The sequence below is a fragment of the Nicotiana sylvestris genome, chromosome 4, assembly GCF_000393655.2.
Source record: "Nicotiana sylvestris chromosome 4, ASM39365v2, whole genome shotgun sequence".
In the NCBI taxonomy this organism is placed as follows: domain Eukaryota; kingdom Viridiplantae; phylum Streptophyta; class Magnoliopsida; order Solanales; family Solanaceae; genus Nicotiana; species Nicotiana sylvestris.
The window spans coordinates 165843697-165866128 of NC_091060.1; the positions used below are offsets into that span (position 1 = coordinate 165843697).

A 22432-nucleotide genomic window follows, 5' to 3' on the forward strand; every position below is an offset into this window, starting at 1 on the left:
TGACTATATATTTTTTTTGTTGTTGAAAGAAATAGGTAGAAAGAATAAAACTAGTAGAAATTCTCTTTAGCATAGAAGAAGAAAATTTTGTTTTCTCTCAATATTTTTCCCTCTTCTCTTCTCTTCTTTTCTTCAAATATTTCTCTTCTATTTATAGGAGAATTTTCAAAAAAATCAGATTTTTTTTTAATTTTTTAATTTTTTAATTTTTTAATTTTTTTATTTAAAAGAAATCCCACTTACATTTTGCTTTTCTTTTTTTATAAAAAGAATTACCACCTTTCTTTACTTTTATTTTTTAAATTCCAACTTTAATTACTTTTATCTTATTTAAAATCCCACTTTTTTACTTTTTTAAAAGAGAATTCCACTTATTTTACTTTTCTTAAAAAAACAATCCACTTTCTTTTACTTTTCTTTAAAAAATTCTACTTTATTTTAATTTAATTTTTTTTAAATTTTCAGCTACCTTTATATTATTTTTTAATTTCAACTTTCTTTTACTTTTTTTTTTAAAGAAATTTCCACAAAACTTTACTTTTATTTTTAAAATTTTTCACTTTCTTTTACTTTTTAAAAGAGAATTCCACCTACTTTTACTTTTTTTTTTAATTCCATACTTCCCCTTTTCTTATTTTTTTAAATCTCTCCTGAATTTGTTTTTAAAAAAAATTAATATTTTCCGGATTTTTTATTATTATTTAAAAATAAGAATAAATATAAATAATATTAATAGTAATAATTCACCTTCTAAAATTTTGTATTTTTTAACCTATAGTAAAAAGTATAACAAAGCTAAAAATTTGTATGTTAAAACCCCCTAAAATATTTACATAGAAGAAGTGATAAAAAAAATTAAATATTGTCAAAAATTAGGTGCTCACAATAGTATGAAGAGAAAGTTAGAAAATTTATTTTGGGAAAAATACTTTGTGAATTCAAATATATTATTAAGGATAAACTAGTAAAACCCTCGGTCACACTAAAAATGCTTATAAGATGTAAAATCATAAGTTGGGTGTGACCAAAAAGTGGCTTTTCAGCATAAATAATTTTTAAGTCAAATTTGGGTTTCCTAACTTATTGCTTTTGACTTGTTTTAAGCAGATTTTAACTTATTTTATGCACTTTTTAACTTTGTCAAACACTAAAAAAACTAAAAAAAAGCTTAAAGGCTGATTTAACCAGGTTAAAAGCTAATCCAAACATCCTCTTAGAGTACTGGTTCATCAGAACCAATATGTGCTAGGAAAATTTACTAGTAAGCACAAATTTCAAACTCAATAAATCAAATAAATTACGGCAGAATTTTGAACTCGAGGTCATAAAGTTCAAATGATAAATATTCTGACTTTTAATACTAATATAATAACTACTTATATAGGCCGATCTTCGCCGAGAGATAGGAGCATTTGGTGGAACCGAGCCCTAAGGAAACTTAGCATAATAAGAAAGTAAAGAACATGATGCGGCCGAGGCCGACTAGTAAATGGTGGGACTCGTGGCCGAGCAGTTAACGATGGTCGAGGTCGAGCACCAAGGACAGAGTACTAATGGCTAGTTTTGTAATAAGATACTAAAGAGAATATTCCATTGATTATTCTCTGCACTTGTATAGGGTTGATTAGGGATATGTCCCATATAAATATAAAATAAGACAAGGGGAAATGACATGTAATTTTAATTTGATAAGAACACTTTTTTGAGAAGAAAACTCTCTCTAGAGAAAAGATACGAATACTACCTTTTTACTAAGATTCTACCATCCATTATTCCATATTTTTCCATCAGATCCGAGAATAATTCTAATATTTTAGGATTTATTTGTCATTCATCACGAAGAATCATCCACCTCATTCAATATTGGGTGAATCATTCTCCTTATTTACACTAATGCCATTTATTGTTATTTATCGCTTGATGTTCCTATATTATTACTCATATCCTTTGAATATTAAATGCACATTGTATTTAATTCCTTACCAGCACTATCTTACGTTACCTGTGTTAACTAGTCCTAAATCTAGAAATATTATTATTAACTAGGTTTAACCCTTCATTACTTAAAATTAATTAGTTTAACCGAAAGTTTATACTTTTTGGTCAAACATTACTGATGTTAAGTTATTAATCTAGCGTAAAAAATTGAATACAAATCAAGTATTTTCTCAAATAAGCGCCTTGCAAATGCAAAGCAAACGACGAGGAAAGAGAATGAGTCACTACAATAAACACAATTTGATATGTACGAGTTATTAAAAGATGAGATGACTGAGGGTGTGTTTGCCGTTTGGTATAACGTAAAATATTTTTTGTGGAAACTATCTTACATTACCTGTGTTAACTAGTCCTAAATCTAGAAATATTATTATTAACTAGGTTTAACCTCTTATTACTTAAAATTAATTAGTTTAACCGAAGATTTATACTTTTTGGTCAAACACTACTAAGGTTAAGTTATTAATCTAGCGTAGATAATTGAATACAAATTAAGTATTTTCTCAAATAAGCGCCTTGCAAATGCAAAGCAAACAACAAGGAAAGAGAACGAGTCACTACAATAAACACAATTTGATATGTACAAGTTATTAAAAGATGAAATGACTAAGGGTGTGTTTGCTGTTTGGAATAACGGAAAATATTTTTTTGAAAAATAAGTATTAATCTTATTCATTTTTCGATGTTTGGTACGCAAATTAAAAAAATAATTTCTCAAGAGTATTCATAAATAATTTAGATAAAATAAACATGAAGTCATAAACTTTCGAACCAACAATCTTCCGAACCCACAAATTTCATAAACTTCTGAACTGCTAAACTTTCGAAATCGCGAACTTTATAATTTCTAAACCCATAAACTTCCAAACACATAAACCTCCAAACTCATAACTTTGGAACTTGTAAAATTTCGAACCTGTAAACCGAAAGATGAAAAAAATAAAACTGAATATATATAAAAAAAGAAAATCGAGGGGGGGAGGGGTGCAGAAAAATGTAAAAACAAAAATTTTAAATTACAATTTTTTTTTTGCGGGATGGGGTAGGGTGGTGGTTGGTGGTGCAGAAAAATAAAAAAACAGAAATTTGAAAATTACAAAAAGAAAGTGTAATTTTTTTTTGTGTGTGGGTGAGGTTGTAGAAAAACAAAAAAGTAGGAATTTGAAATTACAAAAAAAAAAAAAATTTGGGCGGGGGAGGAGTATCAGGGTGGATGGTGACGAAAAAAAACTTAAATTTGATTTTTTTTTTTTTTGTAGAGAGGGGATTGGGTGGGCAAGCGTGGGGTTGGGTTGGTGGGTTTGGGGGTGTAAGGTGGGTTGGTGAGAGTGAGTAAGATTGAGAAAGAGTTTTGAAAAATATTTTCCCCTTCTCTTGATAAGGAAAATATTTTTTTTCAATTAGAGGAAAATGAATTTATACGTAAAATATTTCCCAAAATATTTAATACAACCAAACATGAAAAAATCGAAAAGTATTTTACGAAAAATGTATCTCTTCGTATCAAACGAATCCTGAATTGTTATTTATTTAATAGTCATTAGAAAATTACGTAAAGGGAATGAGAAAAAGAAACGGTGAGCCCCGAGGTTAAAGAGCTTTTTTTTGGGACTTCATAGGAAATAGGAGCAAAAATGGGGACCATAATGCAAAGCAAACTTTCCCCTTTCCCGCCGGCATTAACCCGATGAACAAAACAGCCACTGTCACTTCCGAAACCGAAAAATTCCCAAATTCTGTAGATGGAAAACAATCAATTGCAATTGTTTTCAGAATCCGGTATTTATCAGTTAACCTCAAATGCCTTCTTTATCGACCCGGTTCGAATTCTCAACCGTTCTTACACCCGGTTTAGGGTTTCGCCTTCTACGTACTACTCTCGCTTCTTCGATTCCTCAAACTCAAAACAAGTTCCAAAAGCTTCGGAAGATTCTAGAAAACGAAAACGTAAACAGAAGAAAAAGCCTCAATCTCTCAATGAACGCGAACAAATTGCTGATCGTCGTCATCAGGTACCTTAAGCATTGTTACATTTTCAAAAATCTTAACTTGTATGTATAATATGCAGCTGCTTATTCTCTGCGCATGAGATTTTTATCAATAAATATTTGTTTGTTTTTATTTGTGTTGAAGGAGGTGAAGCCGTTATTGTTGAAAGCGCATAAAACGCTGCTTGAAGCTCCTGATCTTTTGAAAGTTTTGAGGAATTTGAGGAATGATGGATGTGCTGTGGGGGAATGCAAGGAGTTGTCAGAGGAAAGTAGTGAGCTTTCGTTTATGGAGCTCGGAAGTGTTTGGCAAGCTCCATTGTATGAGATTGCTCTCAATTATCATCAAGATGATAAAACTTTCCACAATGGAGGTTTGCTTTAGTTACAATAGTTTTTTTTTTCAATACAAAAGGGCTTAAGGGTGGGCGGAATTGTTAGTTTTTCGCTTTGCGATTTTGCAAAAGAGGCTGTTTCTATGCCTTGATACCCTGACCTACTGGTCATGGAGCAACTCTATTGTTGCGCCAAGGCTCGCCCTTTATGCATTTCGATACAATTTTTTAGTAATTTGGTAGCATATTTCTTGCGATCCTAGCATGCTTATGTATTCTAGTTGTCTTCCGTGGTTTCCAGGTTCAACACTTGTTCAGAGTATTGAGCAAAGAGTGACCCCTGTATTTAATAATCTAGTCGCCAATGAAGGAAGCTGTGATATAGAGGCTGAGCTTTTTAATCACAAGTTTATTATTCCCAAAAGGAGTTGTTTCTATATGGTATGATACATAGAAGATTCTTCTTTAGTTGTTTCTAAGAAAGCCTTTTTTTTTCCTTCATAAAAATTTCTAATCCAGAATCATTTGGGTTTTACTAATGGCTTTCATTATTTTTTTCTAATGGTTTTTGTTTCTTTGAATCTAATTTATCTGCTTTGTTTACAAATCTGACTTTTTGCCTTTATTGTTCTTGTTGCCTTGAAGTCTGATTTGCGGCAGATTGAGAACTTAATCCCAGGTAATGAGCCAAGATCCTTTCATCTTGTGTTTGAGGGTGGACGTTATTAAATTCCATTTGTATGGACCTACAATGTATTGGGAAGTAGCCAACTTAAAGGCAGAAATCCTCATTTCTTGCCATATATCTTACTCACTGTTTTAAAAGGCTTTTCTTGGGCTCGCCCCGGGGCGGGGCACTATCAAAACACCTTGAAACTCATGTGTGAGGCTTAGTTCTCTGAGGCTTATGCCTCCAAGCGCCCAACGGTGCATCCTAAATACGCCTACCGTTCAACGCTCGAGATTCGCCCCAACAGTTCATATGCAAATCATGTGTTGAATTCACTAATTTGCACTGTTAACTATCAAAATTCTTTAACAAATGGATGATTAAAGTTCTTTTTATCTATAGAAATATGAAAATTGTGAATAATTCAAATAACGAAATATATTATTGCATACTTACTAATTGAGAACATCGTGAGAGTGAATATCATTTGAATATTTCTTCTAAAAATAGATAACCAAAATTTATATCTTTACTTGATAGATCTTCATGTCTTAGTCTATGTCTCTTAAAAGTATAATAAATTTTTTATTTTACTATTTAAAATAATTTTATATTTACTCATGAAGGAGTAATATTTTAAATTACAGTATTGAAAAATTTATTGTGTATTTACTTTTAAAGAGGTAAAATATGCAGTTTGATAATATTTTTTAAGAAATTATAATTTTTAATTGTTTGAAAGTTAAGAGGTTGGAGTTAGTTTATATTTCATAGTAACTTTAACAGTATTGTATTATTTATACTTGTAAAACATACTAAATATTTTATTTTATATAAGTTTCTTTAATTCTTTTTAGTTTTTTTTTGAACTTTTAATGCATCTCTTTATAATTTATTGTGTTATAATGCTATATTATTTATTCATAAATTTAAAAAATTAAAGATCCGTGGGGCTTACTCCCTATGTCTCGAGGCTTTCGTCTCGCCCCGTATCAAGTAAAACGCCCCGCCTCATGCCCTCGCCTTTTAAAATACTGATCTTACTCCATGGAGTACTAGTTTTCATGGTTATTGCATGAGTTAGAATTCTGGAGCTGCTGCTTAAACTCCGTGTGGTGTTTTCTTGTTACAGCTGATTCTGATTGTGGCTTCAATCTCATAGTCATAGATCCCCCTTGGGAAAATGGCAGCGCTCATCAGAAACTGAGGTGTGTGTTAATCCTTCCCGAGATTTGTCTCTCTTGCTTCTAGATTATTTGCTAGTCTTGCCTTGCGTTTATTTTCGAGGGTTCCACTCTGCAAAGTTTTTTTCTTGAAGAATATCAGTTGTAGAAACAATGCATATCCTGTACACCCTACAGGGAAATTCTCTTTAAATTTTGGGGTGAGGTGGGGTGTGGTAGACATCGGATGGTAGTTGAATGAAACAGATATTATAAGTTTGAATTTCCTGCAAGTGATTAGAACGGGTCAATTTATATCTGCTTTGTATATTAGAAGCTCAAACTATTAGGCGTAAAGGTCTGTGTTGTAGATTGCTTCAATTCAATATGCAATTCCATGTGGTTGCAGGTACCCAACTTTGCCTAACAGATACTTCTTGTCTCTCCCCGTCAAGCAACTTTGCCATACCTATGGAGCACTTGTTGCATTGTGGGTTACCAACAGGGAAAAGTTGCGAGGTTTTGTAGAGAATGATTTATTTCCCAAATGGGGAGTAAAATATGCAGCTAGCTTTTACTGGTTGAAGGTATCATTTCTTACACAGCTTATGTAGACCCTTAAGATATCTACTACTCCCAGAGAGAGGAGCTTGGACAATGTATATTGAATGAAGATATATGCTAAGGTATCTAAGTTGATATTTGTTACAGGTTAAGGCAAATGGGATGATGACTGGTGAATTGGACCTCTTTCATCATCGGCCATATGAATGCCTTCTTCTAGGATACTGTGACGGAAAGGTTAGCTTTTGCTACGCCTTAGAGGTGCCTTTGTTAAAGCAACTCTTTTCTTCAATTCCCCGTGATTTTGCAGGAGACTGATTCTGACAATGTAACAAGACTGAATCCTATACCAGATAATCGAGTATTCGTCAGTATTCCTGGTGATTATTCAAGGAAAACCCCCCTTGGAGGTAATCTTTTCGGGTTCTCATTTGAATTTTTCTTTTTTCTTTTTGAATAATGTAGTTTCTCTTTGTGCCTTTCTTTTCTTCAAGTTATTGATTTTCTCTCATTTACTGCTGGATTTGCTGTCTGATAATTTTCCTCCTACCATTGCCCACATGAATTAGAGCTGCTTCTGGATTATGTGCCGGGGTCTAGGCCTGCTCGTTGCATTGAACTATTTGCTAGAGAAATGATACCCGGCTGGACTTCTTGGGGGAATGAACCTCTTCATTTTCAGGATTCAAGATATTTTGTTACTAAGGAAACAGAAAAATAATGCATCTGGTTAGAAACGCCTCTTATTCAGAATTTTCAGTCCAGTGATATGGTATCCTGAAGGTATCCTTGTGTGTGGTTTTATCCTTTCTGTCTAGCTTCCTGCAGAAGATTCAAGAGGCATGAAAGTTATGCTTTTCTCGCCTTATCACTTTTCTCCTGAGTAATACTTGTTAGATGAAGCTTCTTCATGTATTATTTGCTTATATAAGGTTCATGAACTGTGCAATGGATCGATGAATTCAGATGGTTTTATCATTGGCGATTGCTTGAACGTAGAGATTTGTAGACTTCAAGGAAGTTCCAGGTGGCTTGAAATGTCAGCTGACCAGTTCTACCTTTGGTGCAGACATCGTTGGTACATTATTTAAATTCAGCCTACAAATTACTTGCTTGTTTTCCTCTTTGAATTTGACTGGGAAGGTTTTTGATATTTTTTCCTTCTTTCTGTTTTTACAGTTGGGGTTGCTTTGTTGTTTTCTGAATTTGATTTGGCAGTTTACTTATGAGTAAAAATAAGTAGAGATAACTTTCATCTGCTCGTCTAATGTTTCATAATCTTGTTTGAGATTAATTTCACTTGAAACTTTCTCCTCCAGAAGCAGGTTACTCTAACTGCACTCTAACTGTTTGGTACCCCAAAATGCAGAGACCTCGTTGCAACGGCCAATGACAAAACAGTAGGAATGATGGATAGCTTGCATTATATGCTCACAACGGATGGTTGTTTGCTATAGAAGTTCAACTCGCGTTCTCCATGGAGTACATACATTCAAGTCAAACTTCTCCAAGTTCTTGAATGCTCCTTGGTAGCCGAGAAGCGGAAAAATAGCTATGTTTTCAATTTCTACTGGAAAAGTAAGTTTTCAAGATTGAAGGTTATTCATAGTTGAGCGGCTTGAGCCTTTGTAATAGAAGCCAGAGTTGCTAAGTTCTAGTGTCTGGCTCTGTATTTTTCGATGAGTTAACCGTTTTCAGACAAGTGGTTGATATTTAGCGGAATGTAGCGAATCATTTTTCCCCCTTCATTGTAGTGGCCTTCAGTTTTTCTGTGGAAATATTTGTAAGATATTATCATTTTTTCATCAATTTCTGTTTTTTTCCTCCTCCGCACTCCGGTCTAAAGCATGCGATTTACGCCGAGATTATGGGATTTAAGGAAAATCTTTATGGCTTATCCCTGTGGGATTTGAACCTTAAAATGGCTTACAAGTTGACTGTTGTTTGCTCGCATGCCAATTCCAAGGAGTTGATGCAATGTTTGTACTAAGTAGAAGAATGAAAATTTCAAGGTAACTAATAAGGTGTTTGCGCAGATGAAATTTAAAGCAAGCATGAGGAAGAGATTCACATTCAAAATAGAAGCTGGTATTTACACAAGTATGCATTTCTGGATGTACAATTACAGTAATTGTAAGAGATATGGTACTGAATGTATGTACTAGTTTCAAATGTCTACTGTAGCAAGACCATACTCTAATAGTAATACGGAAAACCAAAACTGTGGAGATTCATAAAATTTGTGTATATCGGCAAAAGCCTTCATTCATAAGTTATATGACTTCTGTATTTCTCAACCAAGTGCATTATACGTACTACTTGGTACTGAATCATGTAATCTTTGCATGGAACCTACTACGAATAAATATATTTTGCAAGAAATACTAAGCATCAAGGTCGTTGTAGTATAGTGGTAAGTATTCCCGCCTGTCACGCGGGTGACCCGGGTTCGATCCCCGGCAACGGCGTTAGTTTTTGTCCTTTTATTATTCATTTAATTCAAGACTAATCAGGGTATTCAAGTGCCAGCTTGACAATCCTCTTAGGATTATGTTTATCTAACATTGGATTACCTAAGTTTAACATGTGCTTAACTCCTTAAAATTTCGATTTTGTATCTAAAGTCATGTCCTCGTTTTATGAAGTGATTCATATCTTCATTTCAACCATTTACTTCTTTGTACATGCAGATACAGTCAAGGTGCACGAAGCCACGAACCGTAGTTTCACTTTCTGAGTGAAACCAAATTGATAAAACGTGGCTCAAAAGAAGCCATGTGGTTCGTCAGAGGATTCTTTCAATAAAAATCTTGTTATTCTGGTTTTAAAGATCAGAAGAAGTACATGCACGTTTTGGCATTTATTACAAGAACTTCGAGAAAGTATTCAATATATAAGTTCAAACTTATCTATGCACTAGTGTTAAAATAATTAATGCATTATTAGTTCATCAGAAGTTTTTCCAAATCAAAATGGATTTTGGGAAGGTCAGGAAATAAATTGAAGTTTTCTACTCCAATTTAAGAAAGAGAAGGAAAATGTAAGGATAATAATGAAGTTATAACCACATCATACCACCATCAACAGAAGGATGATTACACACTTCATCGTTTATTGCCTCAATTCCAGAAGGTCTGTGTCATAGCCTTCTAAGCCATCTTCTATCTACTCTTGTTTCCCGAGGAGATCAAGCCATCAATCTGAAATTTTGGACTACTCTACCTCAACTTCGTTACTTTGGACATGGTCCGAGATCTCCTAAATTTGATATAGTAAAACATACATTAAACAACATTTATTATAGGGAAGGTGGAAAGTAACAGTTAGTGTTTAATAGAGATTTTTAGGCTTTTTAACATAAACTAAATGTAAAGAATAAAGGGAAAAACCAAAAAATGGAGAAAAAAGATACAGTCAAGGTGCACGAAGCCACGAACCGTAGTTTCACTTTCTGAGTGAAACCAAATTGATAAAACGTGGCTCAAAAGAAGCCATGTGGTTCGTCAGAGGATTCTTTCAATAAAAATCTTGTTATTCTGGTTTTAAAGATCAGAAGAAGTACATGCACGTTTTGGCATTTATTACAAGAACTTCGAGAAAGTATTCAATATATAAGTTCAAACTTATCTATGCACTAGTGTTAAAATAATTAATGCATTATTAGTTCATCAGAAGTTTTTCCAAATCAAAATGGATTTTGGGAAGGTCAGGAAATAAATTGAAGTTTTCTACTCCAATTTAAGAAAGAGAAGGAAAATGTAAGGATAATAATGAAGTTATAACCACATCATACCACCATCAACAGAAGGATGATTACACACTTCATCGTTTATTGCCTCCATTCCAGAAGGTCTGTGTCATAGCCTTCTAAGCCATCTTCTATCTACTCTTGTTTCCCGAGGAGATCAAGCCATCAATCTGAAATTTTGGACTACTCTACCTCAACTTCGTTACTTTGGACATGGTCCGAGATCTCCTACATTTGATATAGTAAAACATACATTAAACAACATTTATTATAGGGAAGGTGGAAAGTAACAGTTAGTGTTTAATAGAGATTTTTAGGCTTTTTAACATAAACTAAATGTAAAGAATAAAGGGAAAAATCAAAAAATGGAGAAAAAAGATACAGTCAAGGTGCACGAAGCCACGAACCGTAGTTTCACTTTCTGAGTGAAACCAAATTGATAAAACGTGGCTCAAAAGAAGCCATGTGGTTCGTCAGAGGATTCTTTCAATAAAAATCTTGTTATTCTGGTTTTAAAGATCAGAAGAAGTACATGCACGTTTTGGCATTTATTACAAGAACTTCGAGAAAGTATTCAATATATAAGTTCAAACTTATCTATGCACTAGTGTTAAAATAATTAATGCATTATTAGTTCATCAGAAGTTTTTCCAAATCAAAATGGATTTGGGGAATGTCAGGAAATAAATTGAAGTTTTCTACTCCAATTTAAGAAAGAGAAGGAAAATGTAAGGATAATAATGAAGTTATAACCACATCATACCACCATCAACAGAAGGATGATTACACACTTCATCGTTTATTGCCTCCATTCCAGAAGGTCTGTGTCATAGCCTTCTAAGCCATCTTCTATCTACTCTTGTTTCCCGAGGAGATCAAGCCATCAATCTGAAATTTTGGACTACTCTACCTCAACTTCGTTACTTTGGACATGGTCAGAGATCTCCTACATTTGATATAGTAAAACATACATTAAACAACATTTATTATAGGGAAGGTGGAAAGTAACAATTAGTGTTTAATAGAGATTTTTAGGCTTTTTAACATAAACTAAATGTAAAGAATAAAGGGAAAAACCAAAAAATGGAGAAAAAAGATAAATAGGTTTCTTGGCCAAAGAGAGGTGCCGCCTCACTTTTCTATTGCCTACTTATATATATATATAGATTCATAATTGATCTAAATCTGATTCTCGATCTCCGTGACATTATAAAACATATAGCCAAACAAACTATTTCACAATAAATTAATCAGGGAATTGTTCCATTAATAGTTTTTGAAGAAAACTCAATAGGGGCATTTTAGTCATGACTTATTGGCAAGTGATTGCTAAAATTGCTTATTCGAAGTTATACCTATTGAACGTGCATTGTGGTTATGCACAATTGCTCTCTCAATAGAGGATCCCACTAATCTGTCTTTGCTATTTATGCAATCGTTCTCTATCATTGCCATAGATTTAGCAATAGGCAGTGATACTCATGCGTCATGACCCTAGTATATCAACATTGAAACTTCTTCTAATTCTTAACAAATCAAATCTCCAATTGATTAAGAACATTACCTTCACATAAAAATGTTGAATGGATGTCACAGACAATAATTTTACTACCTGAAAACCTAATACTTACTTGTGCAAGTTTATTACTGCATCATCAACTATAAAACTTTAGCATCAACTCTTACACCTGTACCCAAAAATAAAGTGAAACAAAAAGAAAAGAAAAATGTATGTAACATTCCTTTCCTTTTCTACTTATGTTTTATCATTCATTTTTCAGTTTTCATTTTTTGGATCTTTGAAAATAAAATTCATTTGGTCCATCTAATACATTAATTTCAATTTTTTTTCAAAAGTTAATATGCAAACTCACAAGTAAATTAAGGTCATCTAAGTAAGTGAAAAATAAATGAAACCTAAAAGAAAATAAGGAAAAGAAAAAAGCAAAATCCAAAGGCAAAATAAAAGATAAATAAATCCGCACACACTAAACAGTCGTGATAAATTTTTCAATATGTTTCTCAAAAATCTCCACACTCTAAAATTCCTAAAACAATATAAATAATCATCAATTAGGCCATTATTTTAGAAGCAACAATGCAAAATCACTAAAGGTGACATCGTGAATAGAAAACGAACAAAAAACTACACTCAAACAATTTATAAAGAATAGATTTTAAAAAATAACGTAACATTCAAAAGTTAGGTATGCAAATCGAGGCACCAACATAAATTCACAAAATAAAATTAATATTATCTAAGTAAGTAAAAAGTAAATGAAAACCGAAAAGCAAAAAAAAAAAAGGAGAACAAAGCAAACTCCAAAGGAAGAACACAAACTAAACAATAAACAGATTCGCACACTCTAAGCAGTCGTGATGAATTCGACTTTTGTTTTTCTTTAGAAATCTCAATGCTCCAAAATTCCTAAAACAAAATAAATATTCATCAATTAGTGATTTCTTCCGATATTTTCTCTCTCCAGAAATATAAATACTCCAAACTTTGTAAAACAAAATAAATATTAGTCCATCACCTTAGAAACAGCAATGATAAATCACTAAGGACCAAAACGGTGAATAGAAATAAAAAAATAAAATCACAGTTGGACAACTAAAAAACTAAAAACAGGTATAACATAGAGAATCTTAAAAATAAGAAAAGAAGAATAAAACTTTGTAGAATCATAACTTACCGATAAAATCAATAATAATGCCACAATAGCGAAAAATATACCAACTGCAAAGCCAACAAAGAAATGAAGGGGAAAAAATAGAGATAGGAGGAAAATAAAGAGAGGAGATGCAGAACAAAGAAAAGAAAGTAAAAACTGAAGGTAAGAAAAGCAAGTTGAAATTCTCTTCCTTTCAACAAATCTGATAGAGGAAACAGTTATAATTTGGAAATTATGGTAGCAATTATCATTGTAACAGTTACTTTTCCTACATCATAACTAATGGAACAACTGTAGTAATACATTACAAAATGAATGATTCCATTAGTTAAGTTTGGAATAAAAATGACAGAACACAGTTTAGAGGTATTCTAAAAGTGACTTGAGAAATTAAACCGCAAATAAGAGGACTCTTAAAAGTCTTCTCGGATAATGGTTCCGTTAGCTGAAAGATAGGCATTTCCATTATTATTCCCCAACCGTTGCATTCTTTAACTTGGAAGCATAAATAATTTGACATGAAAAATTAGAGTAAAAGGCAAAAAAAAAAAATGACAAAAAAGATAAATAGCATTCCTTGATTGATAGGCATGCCACATCAGATTTCAATTGACCATATATATATATATATATATATATATATATATATATATATATATATATATATATATATATATATATATATATAGATGTATTGGCAAAACCTTATCAACACATTGCTCGACCAAAAAGTGTAACTCCTTGCTCAAATAATTAAATTTATGTGTTAAGGGGTTAAACCTGTCACACCTCCTTTTTCTACTACACCCCCGGAAGGGAGTATATAAGGGAGTTTTTCCAATTAAAGGACAATCGAAATGAGATTATATTTATTAAAAGATTCAGAGTCGCCACTTGGGAGATTTATGGTGTCCTAAGTCACCGGTTCCAATCCCGAATCGAGGAAAAGATTGACTCTGTTTAACAGTCCGCGAACCAAAAATCCGGGTAAGGCATTCTGTTAACCCGGGAGAAGGTGTTAGGCATTCCCGAGTTTCGTGGTTCTAGCACGGTCGCTTAACTGCTATAATTGGCCTATTTACTTAATTTTAATACAGGTTTAACCCATGGTGCAATTTTAACCTTAACCGCTTTATTTAATCATTTTTTTAGAAAGAATTACAATATCATTTAGAATACGTCTTGAATCACGTCACATAAATGCACCCGCGACCCTCGACATATTTTATCTAACATTGTGATTCGAATTTGGATCACATAAATGCGCACCCGAGTCCATTTAATCTAATTGACATGGTTCAGCAATCCAATTTCTATACCGTCAGCTATAACCAATTCAAGTCAAGTACATGATTCAAACAACTAGAGATTCCGATTCACATGTGCTGACTGTGACGAAAGCTCCAACCCATTTAATTCACAATTGTAACCAGATTCCTGTCTCATCTAAAACCACTCCCACGACCCAGTAAGCTTGATGCTATATCTTTATTAACTAATCATCACACACATGGGATTAATTGAATAGAGCAATCAATCAACCCTTTAGAAGAAAGCCAAATGGTTAAATGATAAACAACGAAGAATATGATGTTGGTTTCTTCATCTTAGCCAATACAATAGTATTTTCAAGTAGTTGAATATAAAGCATGAATTACTTAGGCAACAAAACAATGAAGAAGTGATCGAAACAAAAACAGATATTAGAAATAAGGGAACATAAATACAAATTAAGTAGGATTAGCGAAAAGAAATGAACCTTAATATTGAATTTGAAATGTGAATGCTTGGACAAATCTGAAACATATGAACGGACAGTATCACGAACAGAACCGTGGCTGCCTCGACTTACACGGACTCCCTGTACAACGACCTCCGGCGACCTCGAATCTCGCCGGAAAACTCAAACTAAACTAGGAGACGAAACCAGCAAACTCCATGACAGGGAGTAGTGATTTGGGGTTGAAGTTTGGTTGGTCCGTCGTGTTGAAACCATAGATGAACAGGTTGGTTCGTTCTTGAAGTTCAGTGGCTATGGAGGCTGGCTGTTTCGCCGCGGCGCTGGTTCGATGAGGGGTGGCAACTGGTTTTGTGCTGTGGTCGTGGGGCGTCAGAGAAGATGGAGTCGGAGGGGGTGGGGTCGTATGAGGGTGACGAATTCAGGGGGTGGGTTGTCATGAAGAAGACGACGCAGGGGGGGGGTCTGTTTTGTGAAGAAGATGACAAGCAGTGAGGGGTCGTTCGTGTATGGCTGCTCGTCCATTTCTCTTTCTGTTTTTTTAGCCCTTATTCGTTTTTTGTTATCGATCAGGCCTTTTCGTTCTTTCGTTCAGCTTTTTTCGTTTTTTCCCGTTCTTTTTGTTCTTTCCCCTCGTTATTCATGCGCAGCTTTGCTGCTTTTTCGTTCCAGCTCTCTCTTTGCTTTTTTGCTTTTCTTTTATTTTATAGTCTAGGTTTTTGGTAGGGTTTTAGGTTAAGGGGTATGAGCCTAAGAATTATGGGCTTGACAATTATGGGCTAGGTCCAAAATTAGGCTTAAAGATGGGTTGCTCGAGCCCAAGCTCTATTCTTTCGCTGCGAACGAGATTAAAAATACGGGCCCATTTGTTAATTATTCCTACTATTCAAATAATTATTAAAATAAAACTAACCATTAAAACAAATCTATTTTTGGTATTTTCAAATATCACATTAAAATAAAAATACGACACTATTTTTGCATATATTTTTTAAGATTTTTTTTAGATTAAAAATGACTACAAAATATTAATGAACCTATTTTTGTGATTTTTTGTTTTCTTGCAATAAAATTAAAGTAAAAGAGTCAAAATTACTTAAAATATCTATATTATGCCTAAATTAAATATTTTACGCTAATATATAAAAAATCTTAGGGAGGGTCAAAAATCACATGTCTACAACTGCCCCTCTTTGACTGGAAACGTACAGAGTTTTCAGATAAAGATTGACTAGACAGGTTTTTGACCCGACCCTTATTTGGAAAGACTAAAGCTAAGAGAGAGGGGAATGTGACCGAGCCTTAGTATCTGGGCTGCCTACATATCCTTGGCTATAAAGGAATCAGGCCACGTGTAGTTCAGAAGTGAATGAGGTGATGGAGTATACCGAGGTGGAGATCCAGTCGAGGTGTCGTTCCGTCAAGGTTCCGGTCCGCAGTCCTGCTATTACATCAAAATCAAAACATGAAAAAGACTAGCTAAGCCTATCAACTACGAGTTACAAGATTCCTATCTATAAGTCTTCTGAAACTTGATCTTGAGTCTTGAATGGTTCTTCATGCAGACTTTAGATTTGAACCTTGGCGCTTGCCAGTTGCAGGTGCTAGCTCGTTCTTCTTCAGATTTTCGGACCAAGACCGGACATGTAGTGCTTGTGATTTCCACCATGTCTTAAGCAGTTCACATCTTTCATCAACTTCTGCATTTGGATTCACTTCTTCCCTTTCCATCTTTTTCTTTATTATGACTAACTTCTGTTGATCACCTCGGACTGTTGACTCGCATTCTTGCCGCGAGATTCTTTGGTTGCTGACTTGAATTGCAATCTGAGGCGCTTTTCCTTTTCTTCAGGTGGACGTCTGACCGTTGAACTCGAACCGTCTTCTCTTATTACTTGACACTGTTTTCCTTTGCACCTTGAACCATTTTCCCCTGAAACTTGAACTGTCTTCCTTCGAAACTGCTTTCCCTTGAAACTTGAGTTATTTCCACTTGTTCTCCAGGTGGGCGCCTGATTACAACAAAATAGACAAAACAAAGAAATTTTCTGCCCCAGTTTGCACTAAGAAGATTTGTGGGTTGTTAGCAAAATTGTAAACCACTTGTACTATTGATGCAGTGATGAAATTAAACTAAGGAATAGACTAGGAAAACTATAAACTAAGCTTGACTAAAGTAAAAACTAACCCTATTCTCCAGGCGGGGCTCCCTGACTGCTAACTTGAAATGTATTCTCTGCTCTCCAGGCAGGCTCCTGACTGCTGACATGAAATACATTCCATGCTCTTCAGGCGGGCTCCTGACTGCTGACTTGAAATGTATTCCATGCTCTCCAGGCGGGCTCCTGATTGCTGGACTTGAAATGTATTCCTTGCTCTCCAGGCGGGCTCCTGACTTCTAACTTGAAATGTATTCTCTGCTCTCCAGGCGGGCTCCTGACTTCAAAATAGACAAAACAAAGAATTTGAAAGCTAAATTTAAATTGTACTCCCTTGTTCTCCAGGCGGGCTCCTGACTGCTATGCTTGAAAGTATTCCCTGCTCTCCAGGCGGGCTCTTGACTTCAACTTGAAATGTAATCCCTGCTCTCCAGGCGGGCTCCTGACAGCTAAACTTGAATGTATTCCCTGCTCTCCAGGCGGGCTCCTGACTTCAAAATAGACAAAACAAAGAATTTGAAAGCTAAATTTAAATTGTACTCCCTTGTTCTCCAGGCGGGCTCCTGACTGCTACGCTTGAATGTATTCCCTGCTCTCCAGGCGGGCTCCTAACTTCAAATAGACAAAAACAAAGAAAATTTTCTGCCCCAGTTTGGTGGCTGGGGACAGATGTGATTGTAAAACTAAATCATATTACCAAGTATTACTAAGGATTTGAAAGCTAGGTCCCATTATTCAGGGGGGTCCTGACAACTCTTTGTGAGCACGTGATTTTTGCTTCACGGAAACTACTCCAAAAGAAATCGAAAAAGTAAAACAAGTTACCTTCGGGTACAATTTTGAAAATTTGCGTGACATTTTGATAATTGTTCTGTCCGTAAATGCTCGCCTTGCTATAGTTAAAAATACAAAAAAATACATGTTGCATGCATTTAGGAATTAGTGGTACATTTAGGAATTAATTAACCATAATTTGGTTAAAAGAAAATCACAAAAAAATATGCATGTGTATTTCTTGTCATTGTGTGAATTTATTTTTAATTTGTGTGTAATTATTATAGGTGTTAAATAATATGTGTGTAATTTTATTTTTTGATTTTACAATTTATTTAGGATTTTTGTTTAATTTTGATAATTAAAGAAAGAAGGAAAATGGGTGAAGTATCAAGGAAACTCAGATTGGGCCAGGTGAAACCAAAAATTTAGGCCCAAACCAATTACATTGACCCAGTCCAAACCAGGTCTTCTAGAGACGCCCCCCAAATGACGCCGCATAGGGCGTTTGATCTGAGCCGTCCATCCAATCCAATCCAACGGTCCAAGATCCCTTTCAGCAACCCGTCTCCAACCCGACCCATTTGTCTCCGGTTCGAACCGACCCCCCTACTTAAACCAAACGACGCTGTGTTGGTTAACTCCCCTAATCCTGGCCATCGATCTTGATTGATCCAGAGGCCAGGATTAAACCACCCACCCCATATAAAAACCCCCAATCCATCACCCCACGCCCCAAACCAAACCCCCCTCACCTACTGTTCATCCTCGTCCCCAGAAACTCCCATGAAAACCCTAGCCGCCCCCATATCCCTTCGCTTGAAAGCCGGCGGCAACGATGTCGGTGACCACGAAATTCACACCACGGAACCCCCTAATCACCCTCAACCCAAATCCCTTGCCCGTTTAGTTTGAATCTCAACCGAGCTCTTCGAATCTTGAATCAAAAGAACCAGCCGGAAACCTTACCTCCTCCGATGACTACCAAAATAACACCCCTGATGCACCCAACCACCCTGAACACGAATCCGTTAGCCTCTTGCCTCAAATTATTCCCCATCGTCTCGAATCTTCGTTTGAAGGTTCGAACAAAACCAGATCTACACCCACCGACCCCAAATTCATACCACAACACCTCCTGACCTCCCTCACACCCTAAACGCCGTTGGTTCCGTTTGAATCTGACCAGAGCTGAACAAATCCCAAATCGGACCACAAAGAACCCTAAAAAGACCAAAAGTTGAAGTCTGTCCAAATTAAAAGACGATGTGGGGTCTAATCGACATTAGTCGAAGTGTTCTCAGTTGAGAACACTCGATTAAGGTCCATTCGACCCCAAAAATGGTCGAGTCCGAGTTCGAGCCTGGGTTAGTTTTTGAGTTCAAATCCCTGAGGTAATTTTTCCCTTTCTTTTGTTCTCCTATGAATTCTATCTGTTTTTCATGTTTAGTTTGGTTTGTTTTTGATTTTTCTGTCAAGTCTGTGAATCCTGAGGTAATGTTTAGTTTGTTTTGGTGTTTTATTGATTGTTTGCTGTATATTATAGCTTGTATAGTCGTTTAAATAAGTGTCGTAAATTAATTTGCTTGAAAATTAGAGGAAACAGGACAGTAGCTCAGTAATGTCCTCCATGTATGTTTGCTAGCACCACATCTGTATGCTAACTTGTAATGAATCTGTTGAATTGTTCAGTTTTGTCTTTGAACTAGACTACTCATTCGTTCAGTAACCTCATGATCTTCATAGTCTGCTATGGAAGCCTGTTCATTACTGCTTTTGATCTTAGCCTGATTGGCTGTTTCCTGTTTGCATTTTGGCTCTGAGTTGGTCAGGTTTGGCTCCCAATATGACCAACTCATACCATTTGATTGGCACCCCTGTTTGATTGAGTTTGAATCATTGGCTGAACTTAGGCTGAAAGTTGGGTATAGCTGTAGAAATCTAATAGATCAACCTGAAATCAGTATTGAGTTTAAGCTAATTAGTTAGTAGTCAGTGATTAGTTGAATTTAGAGGGGTTTATATACTGACTATTAAGAGCTAGGGTAATACAGTAATATGCAAGGGTTAAGGGGTAATTTTGGGAGTTTAGTAGCATGTTAACAGGTTGTAAAGCTGAGGTCTGCCTAGGGGTTATTTGTAAACTTAGTTTAATTGTCAGTGGGGTATACAACATGAGGGCATGGGTTTATTTGAATACTATAACCCCTCCCATGGCTCTTGATTAAAACAAATAGGACAAGTATGGGGAACAATATAGTGGGCATCAAGAAAAGACATTTAAGCATGGGCATTGTTGATTAGTTTAAAGGGGTATTGGCAGAGGGGAAATGCATCCTGGGGGCTTGCCATTTCTAGCTTATAAATAGGTTGATTTAGAATTAAGAGGGGGTGGACAGTTTTAAGTTTGGAGAGAGAAAAGAAAAGCAAAAAAACAAGGCTGATCTTTCCACCTTTGGCTGGACATTTTTAAGTTTTCAGAGAGAAAAAAAAAGCAAAAACAAGGCTGGTCTTTCAACCTTTAGAGGACAGTCTGTTTTCAGAGTGACATAGAGTTAAGAGTGTGCTGGATTTTGAACATAACAATCAGAGGCTACTGCGGTTTGCATCTGTTTCCTTCTCTGGATTGCCTGTATCTGTTTTGGGTATTGCTGGGTTGCAAACTGGGTTCTTTGTTTTGCTTTTAAAAGATCTTCTTGCTGGGTTTTGTTGCTGCTGATTGCTATTTTTCTGTTGTTGCTGTTTGCTGTGAATGCTACTGCTCAACTAATCATTCCCTTCCTTCTTTTGGCTTTCCCAGTACCAGGTACACCACCGATACACTGTCAATGTAAGCTGAAAGTTGAAACTTGAATACAAAAATGAAGAGCTGAAGTTGTTTTTTTTCGAATCTGTTTCAGTCTGTATATTGAACATTAAGTTGTATATATAATAGTTCATATCTTCTATTAGGATAATGAAGGTAGTCATCATGTATAACTAGCCATCACGTATGGCAACTTAATGTCACATTATGTATGTATGCTGGTAAATAGAAAAGAAGTGATAGTGTAGTAAGCAATATCCTGAATTTTAGCTGTGTTTGTGGTTAGCATATCTTCTAACGCATGTTAAGTGTTAAACTGTCCCTTGCTAGTTAATCTCACTTCATTTAGTAGGCTGCCTCGTTATAACTTGCAAAAATACCGTTAGGATAAATAACACCAGTTTCCATTTCAGCCTTATAAATGTTGGGCCTGAGTCGAATGAACTAACAGGCCCTTATCGGAAAAGAAGTGGCCCAGGTCCAGTCAATACAGTGTGCGCTGGGCCTGGGCCCATAATATCCAAACGACTGCCCCTATACGCGTTCATGTTTCGGATTTTTCAAATCATATTCGGAACCCAACTATAACTAACTTGTAAGCATGTAAATAAAGTTGGACCATTTTTCTTTTTTGCATTATTAGAGACAAACTTAATAGAAAACATAGCCACTATAGGACGACCCTTTAAAATAAAATGAGGCGCACCGCGCCAAATAAATCACAACATCGTTGGGGCCCTCAGTAAATACATAACCATTGACTAGGCTTTGGATTTGGCCGTTTAGTGAATTTTTCACGGCCTTTTTCTAAAATAACAATACGTAGTTTCTTTAGGACGCAGCTTCATTAATCTCACCTTCTTAAATACGGGTGTGCATTTATGTGACCCAAATCCAAATCTCAACGGAGTCGAAATGTGTCTCTAATCACGGGTACATTGAGTGTGGCGTGGCTCGAGATGCGTTTTCACAACGTTGCAAATTCCCCAATATAATAATAATAATAATAAATAACGAATGAGACGAGTCTCGACAAACAAGAATACCCAAAGTGCGGGTCCCTCAACGGATAGTTATTTCGAGTACTTAGATTCCGGAATGGGCCGTTTAGCAAATTGCACGGCCCTACCCAAAATAATGATACGCTCGTCGCTTTAGGCGCGTATTTAATAATGTTATCTTTTTAAACTCGGGTGCACATTTATGTGACCCAAATCCAAGTCTCAACAGAGTTGAAATGTGCCAACAACCACGGGTGCATTGATGTGACGTGGTTCGAGACGTATTTCCACGATGTTGCAATTCTTGATAAAAATAATAATAATGACAAAAGCAGTTAAAAGTTAAAATTCGCACATAGGTTCAACATGTATTAAATCAGATAATCAAGCCGAATATGACAGTTGAGCGACCGTGCTAGAACCACGGAACTCGGGAATGCCTAACACCTTCTCCCGGGTTAACAGAATTCCTTATCCGGATTTCTGGTACGCAGACTGTAATATAGAGTCATTCTTTTCCTCGATTCGGGATTAAAATTGGTGACTTGGGACACCCTAAATCTCCCAAGTGGCGACTCTGAAATAAATAAACAAATCCCGTTTCGATTGTCCTTTAATTGGAAAAACTCCTTCACCCCTTGCGGGGACAGAAAAAGGAGGTGTGACACTCTTAACTAAACGACAATTTAAAATTTAAGTTATATCTTCTACATGTGTGACTTCTGCTAAATCTTGCTATCTAAGAGGATCTTTAAACTACTCCCCATTATCCAGGAGGGTCCTGAAAATCAAAAGTCCAATTTTATCTTAAGA

General features: G+C 35.3%; 1 protein-coding gene, 1 long non-coding RNA gene and 1 other non-coding gene across 11 annotated transcripts; 2 read left to right on the forward strand and 1 right to left on the reverse strand.

Annotated features, from left to right (window-relative positions):
* The first annotated feature begins 3576 nt into the window (after positions 1–3576).
* On the forward strand, positions 3577–8551 carry LOC104217599 (methyltransferase-like protein 2). Of its 5 annotated transcripts, none has more exons than XM_009767886.2 (11): positions 3577–4010; positions 4132–4360; positions 4623–4762; positions 4967–5000; positions 6124–6199; positions 6564–6741; positions 6866–6955; positions 7029–7128; positions 7288–7501; positions 7651–7796; positions 8088–8551. In XM_009767886.2, the coding sequence occupies exons 1-9, from the start codon at positions 3741–3743 to the stop codon at positions 7437–7439; spliced, it is 1269 nt and encodes a 422-aa protein (XP_009766188.1). In that variant the 5' UTR covers positions 3577–3740; the 3' UTR covers positions 7440–7501; positions 7651–7796; positions 8088–8551. The 5 variants fall into 5 exon arrangements, with proteins under 5 accessions (XP_009766188.1, XP_009766189.1, XP_009766190.1 ...); XM_009767887.2 differs by having other exon boundaries at positions 7685–7796; XM_009767888.2 differs by having other exon boundaries at positions 7288–7447.
* A 563-nt stretch (positions 8552–9114) lies between these two features.
* TRNAD-GUC (transfer RNA aspartic acid (anticodon GUC)) lies at positions 9115–9186 on the forward strand. Its single transcript has one exon. It is a non-coding gene; the product is annotated as a tRNA-Asp (tRNA).
* Positions 9187–9428: 242 nt separating this feature from the next.
* On the reverse strand, positions 9429–15539 carry LOC104217598 (uncharacterized). 5 transcript variants are annotated; one of them, XR_011406986.1, is made up of 5 exons: positions 14901–15539; positions 12098–12154; positions 11230–11412; positions 10512–10694; positions 9429–9976 (listed from the first exon to the last, which is right to left on the reverse strand). It is a non-coding gene; the product is annotated as an uncharacterized lncRNA (long non-coding RNA). The 5 variants fall into 5 exon arrangements; XR_011406987.1 differs by lacking the exon at positions 12098–12154 and adding an exon at positions 13163–13206; XR_011406985.1 differs by lacking the exon at positions 12098–12154.
* Between the last annotated feature and the right edge of the window lie 6893 nt (positions 15540–22432).